At 41.9% G+C, this 21134-nt stretch overlaps 1 protein-coding gene across 1 annotated transcript in view; it reads left to right on the forward strand.

The window, feature by feature from the left end:
* Positions 1–21134, forward strand: part of LOC115104025 (corticotropin-releasing factor receptor 1-like) — a 164294-nt gene that overhangs the window by 131028 nt on the left and 12132 nt on the right. The window contains exons 7-11 of the mRNA XM_029625164.2: positions 6975–7095; positions 13659–13812; positions 13932–13992; positions 15843–15915; positions 17026–17111. Of these exons, the coding sequence (XP_029481024.1) occupies positions 6975–7095; positions 13659–13812; positions 13932–13992; positions 15843–15915; positions 17026–17111 (495 nt within the window). The remainder of the gene's footprint in view (positions 1–6974; positions 7096–13658; positions 13813–13931; positions 13993–15842; positions 15916–17025; positions 17112–21134) is intronic.

A 21134-nucleotide genomic window follows, 5' to 3' on the forward strand; every position in this document is an offset into this window, starting at 1 on the left:
GACCAGGGAGTTTTTCCAATGCCTCACAAAGAAGGGCACCTATCGGTAGATTAGTAAATATAAATATATAAAAACAAATTGAATATTCCTTTGAGCATGGTAAAGTTATTAAAGGAAATCCCCTCCCAAAAACAATATTTTGGGGGGCGGAGCTACCATGTTGGAGTGAACGGATGTGTGTGAGAGAGGCTCCTGCAACTTTTTTGCGAAACAATCTAACCTACTTTACAGCACTTTCTACAACAAATGTCTCTTTCTAATACAATATTAGTAACTTTCTATGTGAACATGCCGAGTAATAGGCGACCAAAGGACGACAAATCCTCATCGGAGGCCTCCTCCCCACCAAACAATGAGACGGACATGGCGGAAGGCACAGGTAACAACATGACACTTGCAGAACTTACACGGGCTCTTGGAGAGCCTCTTACACGGGCTCGTGTTGCTATAGCTGAGGATTTTAAGGCTACTTTTGCTGAACTGGACACCAAAATCGAGAGCACCATTTGAACGGTTGCTTCGCAGGGCCAGAGTATTGTGGACCTTGAGAAAGCTTCTGAATTCAACGCTGGTAGGATCGACGAGTTAGAGAAGCTATGCACGTCCTCTTGCAGGATAGTGTGCAGAGGCTTTCTGGGAAAGTGATCGACCTGGAGGGCCGATCCAGACGTCATAACCTTTGCGTTGTTGGTCTGGCAGAGGGGATGGAGGCTGGCTCTCGCCCCACCGACTTCTTCGCCAAGCTATTGAGGGATGCAATGGGATCGGATGTTTTGGCGTCGGATCCCCAACTGGACCGTGCACATCGCTCTCTCGTCCTAGCGCTTCGCCCAGTAATCATCTGTTGTCACAGTTTCAAGCCCAAGGATCTTATCCTGCGCGAGGCTCGAATGAGGGGTAACCTGTTACATAAAGGACATCCCTTCCGTGTCTATGAGGAGTATGCGCCCGGTGTGGCAAAGCATCGCGCCGGCTACGGAGATGTCATGACCAAACTCTACAAACTCCATCTTCGCCCAGCCTTGCTCTTCCCTGCAAGACTCAGAATTACCCCGCCTTCCGGTGAGAAGATTTGTCTCTCCTCGGTTTTGGACGCAGAGAAGTTTATACGGGAATATACGCCAATCCCCCGTACAGGTTAGAGAACCTTGTCATTGTGTGTTGGGGTCTGCTCATGGACTCGAATCCATACTATGCCATAACGGGTGAAAACGTATTAAACTGTCTCAGCAAGGGATGCCGACTGAAGGTTTATTGTCGCTACCGAACATGTAAGATGCTGAGCCGACCAATGGAGGGCAGTCAGAGCTCTTCTTTAACGTTCATTTCACTGTCATTCCGGCTGGACGACTGATCTCTCGTTGGAGTTCAGAGAGATACCTGTTTGAGTGGCCTTCCAGGTTTGATCATTGACACTTCCGGATGGATATACATACCATTTTTGTTTAGTTTCGTTATTTATTTCTCAAATCTTACATTATTCTTGTTACCATACCATTTATGTATTGCCTGCAGGGGACTTGGGGTGATGGTTGGGGCGGGCCAGACGAAGACACCTGGATAGCAAGTTGGTGTTTTGTGCCGTTCTGCTTCTGTCATAGCCGTGGGCCGCTCTCCCAATTAGATTCCCACCAGCCTTCTGTGGTGCTTGTGTCGCTGTGTGTACATATAATTATTATTTGTACTTTATTATTATTTTATTTTTTTCTCTAGCATTTTATTATTATTATGTATATATTTAAGTTAGTGTAGATTATTATTTTGGGGTATGAATGTTTGTGTATGTATATGGATGTATGTAGGTAAAAAAATATATATATATACAGTATGTCACAAAAGTGAGTACACCCCTCACATTTTTTGTAAATATTTGAGTATATCTTTTCACGTGACAACACTGAAGAAATGACACTTTGCTACAATATAAAGTAGTGTGTACCTGTGCCTTCCGCCAAGCTTGTAAATTTGCTGTCCCCTCAAAATAACTCAACACACTGCCATTAATGTCTAAACCGCTGGCAACAAAAGTGAGTACACCCCTAAGTGAACATGTCCAAATTGGGCCCAATTAGCCATTTTCCCTCCCCGGTGTCATGTGACTTGTTAGTGTTACAAGGTCTCAGGTGTGAATGGGGAGCAGATGTGTTAAATTTGGTGTCATCGCTCTCACACTCCCTCATACTGACTGGTCACTGGAAGTTCAAGATGGCACCTTATGGCAAAGAACTCTCTGAGGATCTGAAAAAAAGAATTGTTGCTCTACATAAAGATGGCCTGGGCTATAAGAAGATTGCCAAGACCCTGAAACTGAACTGCAGCACGGTGGTCAAGACCATACAGCGGTTTAACTGGACAGGTTCCACTCAGAACAGGCCTCGCCATGGTCGACCAAAGAAGTTGAGTGCCCGTGCTCAGCGTCATATCCAGAGGTTGTCTTTGGGAAATAGACGTATGAGTGCTGCCAGCATTGCTGCAGAGGTAGAAGGGGTGGGGGGTCAGCCTGTCAGTGCTCAGACCATACGCCGTACACTGCATCAAATTGGTCTGCATGGCTGTCGTCCCAGAAGGAAGCCTCTTCTAAAGATGATTCACAAGAAAGCCCGCAAACAGTTTGCTGAAGACAAGCAGACTGACTTGCCTAGTTAAATAAAAAAATAAATAGCTCTGTCACCTTCCACAGATGTCTGTAAACTGATTAATTTTTATGGGGATTTCTTTATTATTCTAAATATAGTTCCGCGGGGTGCTGACAATTGACTCTAGGGGGTTTAAACAGCTTATTCTCTCACTGCAGTGGGTTTAAGACAAGTGTTGGAATTAAGTACATTTCCAAGAACATTATTTTCAAGAATCTAATTTCTTCATAACTTTTTTAATAGGAAGAAACATAGGAAGAAGCTTCAAACTGGCTAGGGCTAGGGGTTCCGCTAGCGGAACATTCACATGTGCAATACACCAAATTAAAGCTTGACTTCTTGTTAATCTACCCACAGTGTCCGATTTCAAAAATGCTTTACAGCGAAAGCACACCATATGATTATGTTAGGGCAGAGCCTAGTCACAAAAACACATACAGCCATTTTCCAGCCAAAGAGGGTAGTCACAATAAGCAGAAATGGAGATAAAATGAATCACTAACCTTTGATCTTCATCAGATGACACTCATAGGACTTCATGTTACACAATACATGTATGTTTTGTTCGATAAAGTTCATATTTATGTCCAAAAATCTCAGTTTACATTGGCACTTTATGGTCAGTAATGTTGTGCCTCGAAAACATCCGGAGAATTTTCAGAGAGCCACCTCAATTTACAGAAATACTCATAATAAACTTTAATAAGAGATACAAGTATTATGCACAGAATTATAGATATACTTCTCCCTAATGCAACCGCTGTGTCAGATTTCAAAAAAACATTTTTCGGAAAAAGCACACCATGCAATAATCTGAGTACAGAGCTCAGATAACAAAACAAGGCAAAAAGATATCCACCATGTTGTGGAGTCAACAGAAGTCACATTATAAATATTCACTTACCTTTGATGATGTTCATCAGAATGCACTCCCAGGAATCCCAGTTCCACAATAAAATGTTTGATTTGTTCGATAAAGTCCATCATTTATGTCCAAATACCTCCTTTTTGTTTGCGCGTTTAGCCCAGTAATCAAAATCCATGAGGCGCGATCACTAGGTGCAGACGAAAAGTCAAAAAGTTCCGTTACAGTCCATAGAAACATGTCAAACGATGTATCGAATCTATCTTTAGGATGTTTTTAACATAAATCTTCAATAATGTTCCAACCGGAGAATTCCTTTTCTTTTTTTTATTCCTCCTCTTTAGAATTGCAATGGAACGCAAGCTACCTCTCACATGAGCGCGCGTGACCAGGTCATGCCACTCTGGGAGAGACCTTACTCAATCCCCTTTCATTCGCCCCCACTTCACAGTAGAAACATCAAACAAGGTTCTACAGACTGTTGACATCTAGTGAAAGCCTTAAGAAGTAAAATATGACCCCATAGACACTGTGTGTTCGATAGGCAATGAGTTGAAAAACTACAAACCTCAGATTTCCCACTTCCTGGTTGGATTTTTCTCAAGTTTTCTCAGTTCTGTTATACTCACAGACATAATTCAAACAGTTTTAGAAACTTCAGAGTGTTTTCTATCCAATAGTAGTAATACTATGCATACAGTGCCTTGCGAAAGTATTCGGCCCCCTTGAACTTTGCGACCTTTTGCCACATTTCAGGCTTCAAACATAAAGATATAAAACTGTATTTTTTTGTGAAGAATCAACAACAAGTGGGACACAATCATGAAGTGGAACGACATTTATTGGATACTTCAAACTTTTTTAACAAATCAAAAACTGAAAAATTGGGCGTGCAAAATTATTCAGCCCCTTTACTTTCAGTGCAGCAAACTCTCTCCAGAAGTTCAGTGAGGATCTCTGAATGATCCAATGTTGACCTAAATGACTAATGATGATAAATACAATCCACCTGTGTGTAATCAAGTCTCCGTATAAATGCACCTGCACTGTGATAGTCTCAGAGGTCCGTTAAAAGCGCAGAGAGCATCATGAAGAACAAGGAACACACCAGGCAGGTCCGAGATACTGTTGTGAAGAAGTTTAAAGCCGGATTTGGATACAAAAAGATTTCCCAAGCTTTAAACATCCCAAGGAGCACTGTGCAAGCGATAATATTGAAATGGAAGGAGTATCAGACCACTGCAAATCTACCAAGACCTGGCCGTCCCTCTAAACTTTCAGCTCATACAAGGAGAAGACTGATCAGAGATGCAGCCAAGAGGCCCATGATCACTCTGGATGAACTGCAGAGATCTACAGCTGAGGTGGGAGACTCTGTCCATAGGACAACAATCAGTCGTATATTGCACAAATCTGGCCTTTATGGAAGAGTGGCAAGAAGAAAGCCATTTCTTAAAGATATCCATAAAAAGTGTTGTTTAAAGTTTGCCACAAGCCACCTGGGAGACACACCAAACATGTGGAAGAAGGTGCTCTGGTCAGATGAAACCAAAATTGAACTTTTTGGCAACAATGCAAAACGTTATGTTTGGCGTAAAAGCAACACAGCTCATCACCCTGAACACACCATCCCCACTGTCAAACATGGTGGTGGCAGCATCATGGTTGGGCCTGCTTTTCTTCAGCAGGGACAGGGAAGATGGTTAAAATTGATGGGAAGATGGATGGAGCCAAATACAGGACCATTCTGGAAGAAAACCTGATGGAGTCTGCAAAAGACCTGAGACTGGGACGAAGATTTGTCTTCCAACAAGACAATGATCCAAAACATAAAGCAAAATCTACAATGGAATGGTTCAAAAATAAACATATCCAGGTGTTAGAATGGCCAAGTCAAAGTCCAGACCTGAATCCAATCGAGAATCTGTGGAAAGAACTGAAAACTGCTGTTCACAAATGCTCTCCATCCAACCTCACTGAGCTCGAGCTGTTTTGCAAGGAGGAATGGGAAAAGATTTCAGTCTCTCGATGTGCAAAACTGATAGAGACATACCCCAAGCGACTTACAGCTGTAATCGCAGCAAAAGGTGGCGCTACAAAGTATTAACTTAAGGGGGCTGAATAATTTTGCACGCCCAATTTATCCGTTTTTGATTTGTTAAAAAAGTTTGAAATATTCCAATAAATGTCGTTCCACTTCATGATTGTGTCCCACTTGTTGTTGATTCTTCACAAAAAAATACAGTTTTATATCTTTATGTTTGAAGCCTGAAATGTGGCAAAAGGTCGCAAAGTTCAAGGGGGCCGAATACTTTCGCAAGGCATATATTATATTATATGTATATTAGCATATGGGCCTGAGTAGCAGGTAGTTTACTCTGGGCACGCTTTTCATCCGAACGTGAAAACGATGCCCCCTAGCCCAAACAGGTTTTAAGAACATTTCAAATAACTTTACTGAAGAATAGCAACTTTTCGTAGTTTAAGTATAAGCTTAAGGAAAAAAATGGCGCTTACAAAGAAATCTATTCTTAAGAATGTTTTGTGAATCCGGGCCCTGCTGGTCCTGGATGCTTTCCTTTGCTAGTGTCTTATTACCTCCAAGTTTGTACACCAATTGTGTGAATTACAACCTTGACTGATCTAATAAACCATGCATTAGCTGGTCCAATTCGATCAGTTATTCCTGTGGGTTGAAGAAACTGCTGGGCTTGCTAGTCTGAGGCCTGTGGAAAAGATTGATCAGCCTGCCCAACTGTACCGTTAGAGGGTAAAGGGAGATTAATGTGATGTGGTTTGCTTTGCCCCTGGAGGTGGGATGAAGTGGTTAGAACAGAACAGAGAAAGTGATACACCACCTGCTGGAGGGAGCGGGTCTTGTCTAGCTCTTCAGACTTACTGTAGGGAATATGTAAATTGTGGTACACACACAAAGCCACAAACACGGCCATAGTCCCACACACACACGCTCACAGACATACACATGCTGTACTAATAATGCCAAACACTCATCCAAAAACACACACAAACACACACAAACTTCCCCAATATCTCTTAACTTTCTCTCTTTTTATCATGGTCCTATTATTCATCATTCCATCATATGTATTAACAAAATTATACTGCATAGCATGAGGAAATTTCGTGCTCGCCTCAAAACGTTTTAGTAAGAAAAAAGATTTAGCACGAGGTTCAAAGGTCATAATTATACTGATGTAGGAAAAACTGCACTCACTGCAAACACTGCAATAATTATACTACATACCACCAACCCTTAACCTGGCCACTGTTCTCTCCTCTACCACCAGGAGTATTACAGTGCAACGTATTGACTTAGGCGTCAAGAACAGTGATTCATATCTTTTTGCAAAAGATTCACAATGTGATGCATAGCAATGATAGAGTTGCACTGTACAGTATAATTAATAGGTACCAATGCTTACCCTTTCCTCTATTCTCCTCTCTTCCACCAGGAGTATCCGCTGCTTGAGGAACATCATCCACTGGAACCTGATCACAGCTTTCATCCTGAGGAACGCCACTTGGTTCGTTGTACAGCTCACCATGAACCCTAAGGTGCACGAGAGCAATGTGGTGAGTACAGGGAAGTTAACTGTACATCCATTTCAGGCCGCTTTATATGCAATAAACATATACATACAGGTAACTGTCAAAATAAAGGAAACACCATCATAAAGTGTCTTAACTTCTTGCGTCGAGCAATCCCGTATCCGGGAGCGTAATCATAGCCTCAAGCTCATTACCATAACGCAACGTTAACTATTCATGAAAATCGCAAATGAAATGAAATAAATATATTGGCTCACAAGCTTAGCCTTTTGTTAACAACACTGTCATCTCAGATTTTCAAAATATGCTTTTCAACCATAGCTACACAAGCATTTGTGTAAGAGTATTGATAGCTAGCATAGCATTAAGCCTAGCATTCAGCAGGCAACATTTTCACAAAAACAAGAAAAGCATTCAAATAAAATAATTTACCTTTGAAGAACTTTGGATGTTTTCAATGAGAAGACTCTCAGTTAGATAGCAAATGTTCAGTTTTTCCAAAAAGATTATTTGTGTAGGAGAAATCGCTCCGTTTTGTTCATCACGTTTGGCTAAGAAAAAAACCCGAAAATTCAGTCATTACTACCGCAAACTTTTTTTCCAAATTAACTCCATAATATCGACAGAAACATGGCAAACGTTGTTTAGAATCAATCCTAAGGTGTTTTTCACATATCTATTCGATGATAAATCATTCGTGGCAGTTTGGTTTCTCCTCTGAACCAAATGGAAAAATGCACGCAGCTGGAGTTTACGCAATAATTTCGACGGAGGACACCAAGTGGACACCTGGTAAATGTAGTCTCTTATGGTCAATCTTCCAATGATATGCCTACAAATACGTCACAATGCTGCAGACACCTTGGAGAAACGACAGAAAGTGTAGGCTCATTCCTGGCGCATTCACAGGCATATAAGGAGACATTGGAACACAGCGCATTCAAAATCTGGGGCACTTCCTGTATGAAATTTCATCTTGGTTTCGCCTGTAGCATTAGTTCAGGGGCACTCACAGACAATATCTTTGCAGTTTTGGAAACGTCAGAGTGTTTTCTTTCCAAAGCTGTCAATTATATGCATAGTCGAAAATATACAAAATATCTTGTTTAAAACGGGAACGTTTTTTTACCCAAAAATTAAAAGAGCGCCCCCTATATCGAAGAAGTTAATAGAGCGCCATCAAAAGTCATTAAAACAGCTTCAATGTGCCTTGGCAAGTGTTCAAATCTGGTGACTGAGATGGCCAAGGCATATGGTAAACAACCATTCAGTGACCACTTGGGCTCTGTGGATGGGGGCATTGCCATCCTGGAAGAAACCACTCCCATCAGGATAGAAGTGCTTCACCATAGGCTGTAGGTGATCATACAGAAGAGCTGCTGGCTGTGTATTTATTGGTGTTTACCTTACCCTCTAAGTGGACCTAAACCATGCCAGGAAAATGCACCCCACACCAAAATAACACACACAAAATGCACCCCACACCAAAATCACACACACACACACACACACACACACACACACACACACACACACACACACACACACACACACACACACACACACACACACACACACACTAGCTAACTTTGGAGTACTATCATGCTGTCCTGGTTCACTGTTAATTACCCCTCTTGATGTTATTGCTTGTGCAAGCTGAGCGCGCTCAAAGCGACCCAGGGGCTTCCTGAGTGGCGTAGAGGTCTAAGGCACTGCAGTGCTACAGACGTCACTACAGACCCCGGCCCCTTCCGGCCGTGACCGAGAGACCCATAAGGCAGTGCGCAATTGGCCCAGCGTCGTCCGGGTTAGGGGAGGTTTTGCCGTCTGGGATGTCCCTTGTCCCATCGAGCTCTAGCAAGTCCTTCTGAGTCCATACTGGAGTTGCAGCGATGGGACAAGACTGTAACTACCAATTGGATATCATGATATTGGGGAGAAAAGGGGGGAAATAATAATAAGTGACCCAGTAAGTCAGCCCTCCTCCTCCATCTATTCTTCTTCTATTCTGAGAAGAAACAAGATGGCTGCCGTCAGCTATTAGCCTTGAGAAGTTCTGCTTGTCAGTTGAAAGACGAAGGCTTGACGGCTCGTTTAATTAATTATTTGTGCTAGGTCGTGGAGCAAGTGACCTGCAGAGGAACACAGCATAGTACATAAGTCAGGGCTAATATGTAATATGTTAAAAGCAACAGCACAAGTCAACGGTTGTCAGTTCATAAAATAATATATTGATTGCTTTTGGGAGGTTTTGGGTGGGTTAATTAAAGATCAATGACTTACTGATTAGGTTTCTTTCTGGTGTTTTTTCTTAGACCACATTCCATTGACATGAACATTTTGGAACATTCAAAATGTATGAAATGTTAAACTTTTTCCACATTTTGTTACGTTAGTCTTATTCTAAAATTAATGACATCGTTTTTCCCTCATCGATCTACACACAATAACCCATAATGACAATGCAAAAACTAGTTTTTATACATTTTTGCAAATGTATAAAAAATGTAGAACCGAAATATCACACTTACATAAGTATTCAGACCCTTTACTCAGTACTATGTTGAAGCACCTTTGGCAGCGATTACAGCCTCGAGGTTTCTTGGGTATGACACTACAAGCTTGGCACACCTGTATTTGGGGAGTTTCTCCCATTCCTCTCTGCAGATACTCTCAAGCTCTGCCAGGTTGGGTGGGGAGCATCGCTGCACAGCTATTTTCAGGTCTCTCCAGAGATTTTTGATCTGGTATCAAGTCCGGGCTCTGGCTGGGCCTCTCAAGGACATTCAGAGACTTGTCCTGAAGCAACTCCTGTGTTGTCTTGGCTGTGTGATAAGGGTCGTTGTACTGAGGTCCTGAGCGCTCTGGAGCAGGTATTCATCAAGGATCTCTCTGTACTTTGCACATCTGTACATCTTTCCCTCGATCCTGACTAGTCTCCCAGACCCTGCTGCTGAAATTAACTATTCCAAAACGTCCAATTTGTTGCTTTTTAACCATTTCCATGACTTGATTGTGTGTTTTGGATAATTGTCTGCATGCAACAATACTATTTTGTGGGACTGTAAATTCATACTGTGTAGTAATCGTACTGCATACCATTTACAACGTACTGTTGCAGTAAAAAACGAATATCAGCATACTAGGCCTATTCGACTGAGAACACGTCAGCTAATGTGCAACTGCGTTGATTCCCGCCATTCAATGCTTTTGGTACAGCGCATGCCCTCATGTGGGTCTCGAAAGAAGAATCTCGTCCTATTTTCAAAAGGGGAGTTGTCTAGGTCAAAAGCAACTCTCGAACCTAAGGAGAGTTATTTTTCACTTATGAAAACTGTGATTTTTGTGTTTTTTCTTGTCCTTGGTACACTGGGTTCACCCTGCGAAAATAGGACGGTAACGAAATCACGCTACTACATTCGACCACGGCCCCACTTCACTAATCACACTGAGAGTCTCTCACCGATTAAAAATAAAAAATTGAATGAACTGCAATCCTGATTTGACAGCTGCCCTGAAATGCCTTTAGACTACACAAGGGGTAGAGTGGAGGGAATTGGGATCTTAGCCCAAATACACTGAGATTGCTGGCTGTAGAGTCCCATTTTCTGTGGGATGATTTGATGGGTAGTACTGGGTCAGGGAGTCTTTTGGTATGTCCTTGAAGTAAGTGCGGAGGCAAGATAAAATGCGAGTCATGATTTTTCAAACTCCTTACTATATTATTTTCACTAGGTACCGTATGAATAACTACCTGAACAAATGCTAAATTCAAATATTTGTTCTTATTGTCGTGAAAAGGAGGTAAATAAGTAACACCTGATTTGGAAAAACTCCTTATTTGGATTGTGACCCAAGACCACTCCCGGCCTGCATGACAATAAGGAGTTCTCGTCTAAGCATCTAGTCTTACATTTGTTAGGGAATTTTCATGAAACTACTATAGTTGAACACTTAGACAACACATTCATCACAGGCCTTCGGAGATGGACTTTGCTACTTTTGAACAAACGCCAAATGGGAGCATCTCCCCCCTCCTTCCAAACTGATATCATCTCCCAATGAGTTGTCTCTCGTCCGTCTTCAGAGACAGATTAAAGACTGACAGATCTCCTGTCTCATCTCCCAGCTGTAGGCACCTAGTCCAGACTCCCCCAAGTGCCATTCTCTGACTCTCTCAATCCAAAGTAACTCACAAGTGACTCTCAATGATTTCCCCAGGGCAGTGATTGGGGACACTGCCATGTGTAGGGTGCCGTCTTTCGGATGTGACGTTAAACGGGTGTACTGACTCTCGGAGGTCATTAAAGATCCCATGGCACTTATCGTAAGAGTAGGGATGTTAACCCCGGTGTCCTGGCTAAATTCCCAATCTGGCCCTCAAACTATCACGGTCACCTAATAATCCCCAGTTTACAATTGGCTCATTCATCCCCCTCCTCTCCCCTGTAACTATTCCCCAGGTCGTTGCTGCAAATGAGAACGTGTTATCAGTCAACTTACCTTGTAAAATAACGGATAAATAAATAAAATAAAATGATCTGGTCTCATTATTTGTCAAAGAAGATAGGGATTGAAGTGTTAAAAGTGGCAAACAGATGTGTACTATCTTAATTTGACTAGTTTCTCACAGCATGAAAATAATCCCGCAGAGAATGTGAATTATTATGTGGATTTTAATTCATGAACGTTTTGTAGATGTTTCTTTAGGACAAATAGTTTTACATTTCAAAGTGGAAATTGCTAACTTTAGAACCATTTTTAATCCTCAAATACACTACAATTTGCATTTTCTGCTGCGCAACAGAGTGATTCAACTAAGATAGCACATCTACATTGACTTTGAATTTGTTGAGAGGTATAGTGTAGGATCCTACAGTGTAGGATGATTCAGACTGCCGTAGGCCATGGGAAGTGAGAGCTATGATGCAGTTTAACAAGTAATGCAGGGGGTCAAATCTGCGTTTCTTAAACTGCTGCGGTGACCTTTGTTTGCCAAACATCTGCCTAAGAACCAGTTCCAAATTGGAAACATTCAGAGAGTCCTTTTGTCACTACTCAGTGCATGATAGAGACGCTCAAACAAGCTGCATATGTTAAATAAAGGATCGCACGGTGGAGTTTCACTCGCAGGTTGAGTGTTTTTTAGAGAGACTACTAACTGGGCACACACTGGTTGAAATGTTGTTGTCACGCCCTGGCCTTAGTATTTTGTGTTTTTGCCAGGGTTTGACATGGGTGATTTATATGGTTTGTTATTCTAGGTAAGTCTATGGTTGCCTGGAGTGGTTCTCAATCAGAAGTTATCGTTGTCTCTGATTGGGAACCATATTTGTGATTTGGGTGATTGTCTCCTGTCTCTGTGTTTTCCACCCGTTAGGGCTGTTTCGGGTTTACACGTTTTTGTAGTTTGTTCATGTATATTTTTTCTTATTAAAAAAAACATGAACTTCAACCACGCTGCGTTTTGGTCCGCCTCTCTTTCACCAGATGAAAACCGTAACAGTTGTTTCCATGTCATTTCAAATGAAATTCCATTGAACCGACGTTGAATTGACGTCGGGGAGAACAGGGACAAAACTAACACTTTTCATATTTTTCCTAATTACTCAGAGATCGATAGAGCAAGAGATACCATATTTTATGACAAACAACATATACAGGTCCTCTACCGTTAGCAACTGTAATTTAATTTCTGTAGTAAATTAGTTTCAATTAAATAGACCAAGAATAGAAAAACCAAAACGTTACTTTTTTCTACCTGCCGGTGGGAGTAACGCAACCTTGGGAAGGAAGTAACAGCTGGCGAGAAGTGCACAATATCTGTCTTATCTCCATGTTTTTGGTTTGTAATGCTCATTACTTTCAACAAATGTATTATCAGACATAGTTTCTTGTTTGTGTCAATTTGAATAATTAACGCTGTAGGTTCATATTTTATGAAAATTAACCATGGGTCAACATCGCAATGTTGCACAACCACGATATTTTGCCCCACAATATTGATCAAACTAAAATGGGTCACATAATAGCTATATTAACCATCATTTTCTTATCTCACTTTAATGGGAATGTAGTAGGAGATGTTTTTTACCATTTTCAAAGACTATTCAAGCTTAAATCAAATCACATCAAATGTAATTGGTCGCATACACATATTTAGCAGACGCTATTGCGGGTGTGGCGAAATGCTTGCGTTTCTTGCTCCGACAGTGCAGTAATATCTAACAATATACAACAATACACACAAATCCACCTCTGCCCTGTGTTACTTTCCTCCCGGCTCTCCCCAATAAGCTTAAGCTTCAGAAGCTGCAGCCCTGCCTGACTCCTACTCGATCTCATCACATGTCCATAAAGAACCAGGGCTGCATCCGGAATGGAACCCTATTCCCTATATAGTGCACTACTTTTGACAAGGGCCTACAGGGCACCATTTCAGACGCAGGTCAGATGGTTTTCCCAATAAGCAATAACCCCCTAAGGAGTGAGGAAAGGGAACCAGTGGTGCCTTTACTGCTCTCACGTTTATATTTTTACTAGCCTTAATCTTTTTTTTGTTATTCTTTCTTTCCTCTCTATAAAAGTTGTGGTGCCGGCTGGTCACGGCAGCCTATAACTATTTCCACGTGACAAACTTCTTCTGGATGTTTGGGGAGGGCTGCTACCTGCATACAGCCATCGTGCTCACCTACTCCACCGACAAGCTACGCAAGTGGATGTTCATCTGCATCGGGTGGTGTGAGTAGCCTACACTTAGTTGATCGAAGGAAAGACGGATGTGCATTGATTTATTCATTCGACTGATCACAAAGAATGGAAGTCAACTGTAAACAGAGACCATGTGTGATGTTTTACAGGCATCCCTCTTCCAATCATCATTGCATGGGCCATTGGCAAGCTTTACTACGACAACGAAAAGTAAGTTAAAAAATGGTTTCTTTCTCAATCTCTCCATCTCTATTTATGCCCCTGTGCAATCCATTTGTCTTTGGAATCAGGCAACGATCTTGTCCGTGTCTAGCTCCCCTCAGATCCATCAGAGTGATACTTGTAGTGGATGAGAGATGGATGTCACCCAATCATCTCCTTAACTTTTTGCATTAAACAATCAATTCATCCTCATTTTAAGGGAGTCTTGGTGAACCTGTAACCTGTAATTGCTCTGCATACAGAATAGCAGGTTGACATTTATTGTCATGAGTCGTGTCTAGTTGGCAGAACATTGCAATTTCCCCTCAGATAGGCCAGCTGCAAACTCAAAATTGGCTGTATTGTAAAAGTTTATGAAAACAATTGCCTTTTTGGTTTTAATTTTAGGTTAGGGTTAGGCATTCGGGGTTCGCAGTGTGATTAATGTTAAGGTTAGGTTTAAAATCCAATTTTGGGAATTTGTGGCTGTGCCAGCTAGTGACCACTCTGCAGAGCTGCCTCCCAGAACAAGATTCATGATGAAAAACACTATCCTGCTACAGAATATGGGATCCATTGACCAATGTGAATCCATACCCATTACCAATGTGAACGCTAATCTGAGAGTGACCTAGTGTGCCCAATAAATAATAGATGAATGTGTCGGTTATACCATTACTGTAGTAATGATCCATTGATGAGGCCTTAGAAATGTACTATAGATGTGTTTTATGATGAGAAATACTGTCATTAGAGCATTAGTGTGTGAAGATCCCATGATGACACCTCAGATAAGATAAATCATTTGCTCAAAAGATACGTACCTGCAGTCAAAGATATAACTCTGATTTAAATGCTTATTTTATAGCAAGGCACTTCATAACTCAGTGGCATTGTGGTTAGTGTCCACCCTTAGATTGGAAGGTTGGGAGTTTGATCATCAGCTGAATCATACCAAAGAGTTTAAAGATGGGACTTGATGCGTCTCTGCTTTGCACTCAGCATTAAGGAGATTTAACGGCCGTAGCCATGGGAAGTAGGGGTGCTGAGGGTGCTGCAGCACCCCCTGATAAGTCTGAAAAATAGTGCACTGGGCCTTTAATAGTCCTGTATTAGTGGACCAATATAGCCAGTCTAACAGTCTGCAGCCTGGGTAAAAACGTGTCCCTCCACCCCGTCTAATAAAAAAATCACAGCACCCCTACCCTACTTCCCGCTTCTATGGGTAAGGCCCTGCGACAGACTAGTGTTCTGTCCAGGGGTGTATTTCATTATCGCCTCAACAGGAATCTGACAGTTTCCACTTCATCACATCGGAGTGTCTCGCTTACACACAGGTTGCCGTGATACCCACCCTCCGAATCCTGTTAGTTTGTTTTTCATAATGCTCAGCGGGACGAAAACAAACCTCTATCCAGACACAGTTCTCTCTCTCTCACTCTAACAACAAGGTGAAGGCAGAACAAATTAATAATTCACTCCACTGAATTGAGTCTGTAGAATGAGTGAATCTGGAGCTTCTCATCCCCTTGGAGAGTGTCTACTTTTCCTTTTTTCCTCCCTTTGTTTTTACAGCAAAATTCTTTGTTTTAGGTGATTTCTGTTGCTGGAGAGGAGTGCTGTGTTTTACAAAGGCCTCTATTGTTCTCTGACAGTACTGGCTTTGATAGGCTATGCCCTCTCACCAACCTCTGATATCAATTAATGTGGTTGGCCGTGGCCCATCCTCGTTTTTGTCAACAATAAAGAATTGTTGGCAAAGGTCCCGCAGTCTGCTTTGTCATTGAAAAAATGTGATTGGTTGACCTTCTGACATCGTCCAGTATGATTGGCTCAATTCTCTGTGTTCTAAATTGCAGGTGCTGGTTTGGGAAGAAGGCAGGAGTGTACACAGATTACATCTACCAGGGCCCAATGATCCTGGTGTTGCTGGTAAGACAGTGTTACACAATCCTTTTCACATTTCTCCTCCTTGTATAGACATAGTGTTCTAGCCTTGTCGTTGAAAACTGCCAAAACAACATTACTGTTCACTCAAAAAAAAAAATGTGTTTCGAGGTCAAGTAATTGCTTCAAAACAAACAGTGGAAAGGTCGATGGTGTGTGAACTTTATACCGCAGCATTCCAACGTACACACTCACGCACATGTAGTAATACCATCATGTGAAGCTATTTGAATGACGTGACACCTACTACACATACGCAGAACTGACTGGGTCATTTGGAATGAATGAGGAATATATATGAATAGTATATGATTTGCAGAATGCTAAACTGTAACTGTTTTAGCTCAGCTTAACTATCTTAACATATATCCACCCTTAAGCAAGTTTAAATATGTGAGCTATTATCTCATGCCTTTTCCCTACATAACTCATCAGATACTCACACGGCGTTGGAACACGGTTTAAAACATCATACAACTAGCAGGCTATATTTTAATGTAAAAAAAATTATTTGATTGATTTTCCCTTAAAACCGCAGTCAATCATCCTAAGACCGTTACTCGTTGTTTGGCAGATGGTTTTCATTTGATATTTATTCGTTTGCTCAGAATTATGTTGGAGAATTCTGTTTGAGATGCAGCGCTCATTGCAAAAGTAGCACGGTCAAACGTTGAGACACCTACTCATTCCAGGGTTTTTCTTTGACTATTTTCTACATTGTAGAATAATAGTGAAGACATCAAGTCTATGAAATAACACATACGGAATCATGTAGTAACCAAAAAAGTGTTAAACAAATTGAAATGAATTTGAGATTGGAGATTCTTCACAGTAGCCACCCTTTGCCTTGATGACAGCTTTCCCCAAGTGTTTTGTCTTTCCCATGCAGATTTAACAGATTTATAATCTATACCACTCAGTAAAAAATAAAAATAAATATAGACTTTATTTGGCACCGGTCTCCTTGCATCACTTAAAGCCCACTACAGTTATTTCCAGCGCAGACAAATATTGTTTTATTCAATGTTTCTCTCTCATAACTGACCAATTTAAATTCTGACCAATTCTAAATTCTTATTTTCTCTCTGTTTTCAGATCAACTTCATATTCCTCTTCAACATTGTGAGAATCCTCATGACCAAGCTGAGAGCCTCCACCACCTCAGAGACAATACAGTACAGGTGAGCCAGGACCAGGGCCGCAAACTCCCTTTACAGTGCACTACTTTTGAACAGGCCCCCATAGGTAGTGCTTCACATTTTATTGTGTTACAAAGTGGGGTTAACATGCATTTAATTGTTATTTTATTGTCAACTATCTAGACCATCTACATGTTGAAGGGGAATACGTTTTTTCTTTTATAACAATAAAACACTAATATACCTTGATTAGATAAGTACCACCCCCTGAGTCAATACATGCTAGAAACACCTTTGGCAGCGATTACAGCTTTGAGTCTTCTTGGGTAAGTCTCATGAGAGCTTTGCACACCTGTACTGTACAATAGTTGCCATTATTATTTTCAAAATTCGTAAAACGCTGTCAAGGTGTTGGGGATCGTAGCTAGGCAGCAATTTTAAAGTCTTGGCATAGATTTTTAAGCAGATTTAAGTCAAAACTGTAACTTTCCCACTCAGGAACATTCACTCTCTTCCTGGTAAGCAACTCTAGTGTAGATGTGGCTTTAAATTGTAGGTTACTGTACTGCTGAAAGGTGAATTCCTCTCCCAGTGTCTGGTGTAAAGCAGACTGAAGCAGGTGTTCCTCTAGGATATTTTGCTTAGCTCCATCCCAGTCTTTGCCGATGTCAAGCATACCCATACCATGATGTAGCCACCACCATGCTTGAAAATATGGAGCCAGTTATTCAGTGATGTGCTGTGTTGGATTTTCTGCAAACGTAAGGCCTTGCATTTAGGCCAAAAGTGTATTCCTTAGCTGTGTTTTGTAAAAAAAAATATTTAAAAAAAATTGACTTTTGTGCCTTGTTGCATATGCATGTTTTTTATATTTTATATTCTTTTCACTCTGTCATTTAGGTAATTATGGTGGAGTCACTACAATGTTGTAGTTTTCTCCCATCACAGCCATTGAACTCTGTAGCGGTTTTAACATCACCAATGGCCTCATGGAAGACATATTTAAGCAGCTTCCTTCCTGTCCTGCACCTCAGTACAGAAGTACGACTGCGTCTTTGATGTGTCTGGGAGGTTTAATACATCATCCACAGCATAGTTATTAACTTCACCATGCTTAAGATATATTCAATTTCTGATTTGTTAGTGTTACCCAACTACCAATCATTGCCCTAAGAGGCTTTTGAAAAGCTCCCTGGTCTTTGTAGTTGAATATGTGCTTGAAATCCCTATACCAGTCTGCTGTTCCCACATGCTTCAAGAGGGCCACCATTGTTCCTGTTCCCAAGAAAGCTAAGGTAACTGAGCTAAACGACTACCGCCCCGTAGCACTCACTTCCGTCATCATGAAGTGCTTTGAGAGACTAGTCAAGGACCATATCACCTCCACCCTACCTGACACCCTAGACCCACTCCAATTTGCTTACCGCCCAAATAGGTCCACAGACGATGCAATCTCAACCACACTGCACACTGCCCTAACCCATCTGGACAAGAGGAATACCTATGTGAGAATGCTGTTCATCGACTACAGCTCGGCATTCAACACCATAGTACCCTCCAAGCTCGTCATCAAGCTCGAGACCCTGGGTCTCGACCCCGCCCTGTGCAACTGGGTACTGGACTTCCTGACGGGCCGCCCCCAGGTGGTGAGGGTAGGCAACAACATCTCCTCCCCGCTGATCCTCAACACTGGGGCCCCACAAGGGTGCGTTCTGAGCCCTCTCCTGTACTCCCTGTTCACCCACGACTGCGTGGCCACGCACGCCTCCAACTCAATCATCAAGTTTGCGGACGACACAACAGTGGTAGGTTTGATTACCAACAACGACGAGACGGCCTACAGGGAGGAGGTGAGGGCCCTCGGAGTGTAGTGTCAGGAAAATAACCTCACACTCAACGTCAACAAAACTAAGGAGATGATTGTGGACTTCAGGAAACAGCAGAGGGAACACCCCCCTATCCACATCGATGGAACAGTAGTAGCAAGTTTTAAGTTCCTCGGCATACACATCACAGACAAACTGAATTGGTCCACTCATACAGAGAGCATCGTGAAGAAGGCGCAGCAGCGCCTCTTCAACCTCAGGAGGCTGAAGAAATTCGGCTTGTCACCAAAAGCACTCACCGACTTCTACAGATGCACAATCGAGAGCATCCTGGCGGGCTGTATCACCGCCTGGTACGGCAACTGCTCCGCCCTCAACCGTAAGGCTCTCCAGAGGGTAGTGAGGTCTGCACAACGCATCACCGGGGGCAAACTACCTGCCCTCCAGGACACCTACACCACCCGATGTTACAGGAAGGCCATAAAGATCATCAAGGACATCAACCACCCGAGCCACTGCCTGTTCACCCCGCTATTATCCAGAAGGCGAGGTCAGTACAGGTGCATCAAAGCTGGGACCGAGAGACTGAAAAACAGCTTCTATCTCAAGGCCATCAGACTGTTAAACAGCCACCACTAACATTGAGTGGCTGCTGCCAACACACTGACACTGACTCAACTCCAGCCACTTTAATAATGGGAATTGATGGGAAATGATGTAAATATATCACTAGCCACTTTAAACAATGCTACCTTATATAATGTTACTTACCCTACATTATTCATCTCATATGCATACGTATATACTGTACTCTATATCATCGACTGCATCCTTATGTAATACATGTATCACTAGCCACTTTAACTATGCCACTTTGTTTACATACTCATCTCATATGTATATACTGTACTCGATACCATCTACTGTATCTTGCCTATGCTGCTCTGTACCATCACTCATTCATATATCCTTATGTACATATTCTTTATCCCCTTACACTGTGTATAAGACAGTAGTTTAGGAATTGTTAGTTAGATTACTTGTTGGTTATTACTGCATTGTCGGAACTAGAAGCACAAGCATTTCGCTACACTCGCATTAACATCTGCTAACCATGTGTATGTGACAAATAAAATTGGATTTGATTTGGATTTGGAAATGAGGGACCTTACAGATGCTGTATGTATGGGGACAGAGGAAGGGGTAGTCACAAAATCATGTCAACCCCTATTAGTCCATATAACTTATTATACTATTTGTTAAGCCAAATTTGACTTATGAACTTATTTAGGCTTGCCTAAACAAAGGGGGTGAATACTTATGCAATGACTATATTTTAATTATTACATTTTTATTAACTTCTAAACAGTATTTTCTGATCAATGACAAAAAATACACAATTAAATCGGTTTCAATCCCACTTTGTAAAGCAACAAAATGTGGAAAAGAATTGAAAGGGGGTGTAGACTTTCTATAGGCAGTAGGGATTGGGATGAATAGCCAGGGTCGGTAAAGTAAACATCAATGGGCTGTTAATTAATACACACCGAAAAAACCATCAATGGCCTCGCTGGAAGAAACCTAATAATCGATACCTGTCTGGTTGAGTTGCAGTAATTGATTGTTGTGTGGAGGCAGGTGGGGTGGGAGTGTGTGTGCGTGTGCACGAGCACGTGTGTGTGTGTGTGTGTGTGTGTGTGTGTGGCTGCATCATCAGAAACCATCACACACTTCACAGCTACTGTATACCAGCTCCTTAGATTTCCACAACTGGCTAACACACCATGCTGACTATTCATAAGCAATAATAACTTTCACACCTTTTTATTGGTACAGTAAGATCAGACAGTTTGACTGACTCCTTGGATAATGAAACCAGAGTCACAGACGCTGCATGGGGTCATCTAACTGGAAAATAGCCAAGCAAACATCCTTGCTCATTATTGTAATTTAATGGAGTCATTTGTCAATCACACTTCTTATTGCGCAAATTCAATTTGGCCTCAGCCTTCCTTACCCTTCAGCCAGCTTTCAGCCTGCCTTATTATCTTTATAGTGCAGTACTTTTAACTAGGGCCGGCCATGGTCAAAAGTAGTGCACTATGTAGGGAATAGGGTGCCATTTTGTGTCTCTCGTGCCATTGAGCCTCTGCTAGTGCTCCTCTATTGGACTCTGCTGGTCAGCACTTCACTTGTGATGAATAATATGCCGATGGATGAGAAGCCAGTATGACCTAGA

Source organism: Oncorhynchus nerka, linkage group LG21 (assembly GCF_034236695.1).
Source record: "Oncorhynchus nerka isolate Pitt River linkage group LG21, Oner_Uvic_2.0, whole genome shotgun sequence".
NCBI lineage: Eukaryota > Metazoa > Chordata > Actinopteri > Salmoniformes > Salmonidae > Oncorhynchus > Oncorhynchus nerka.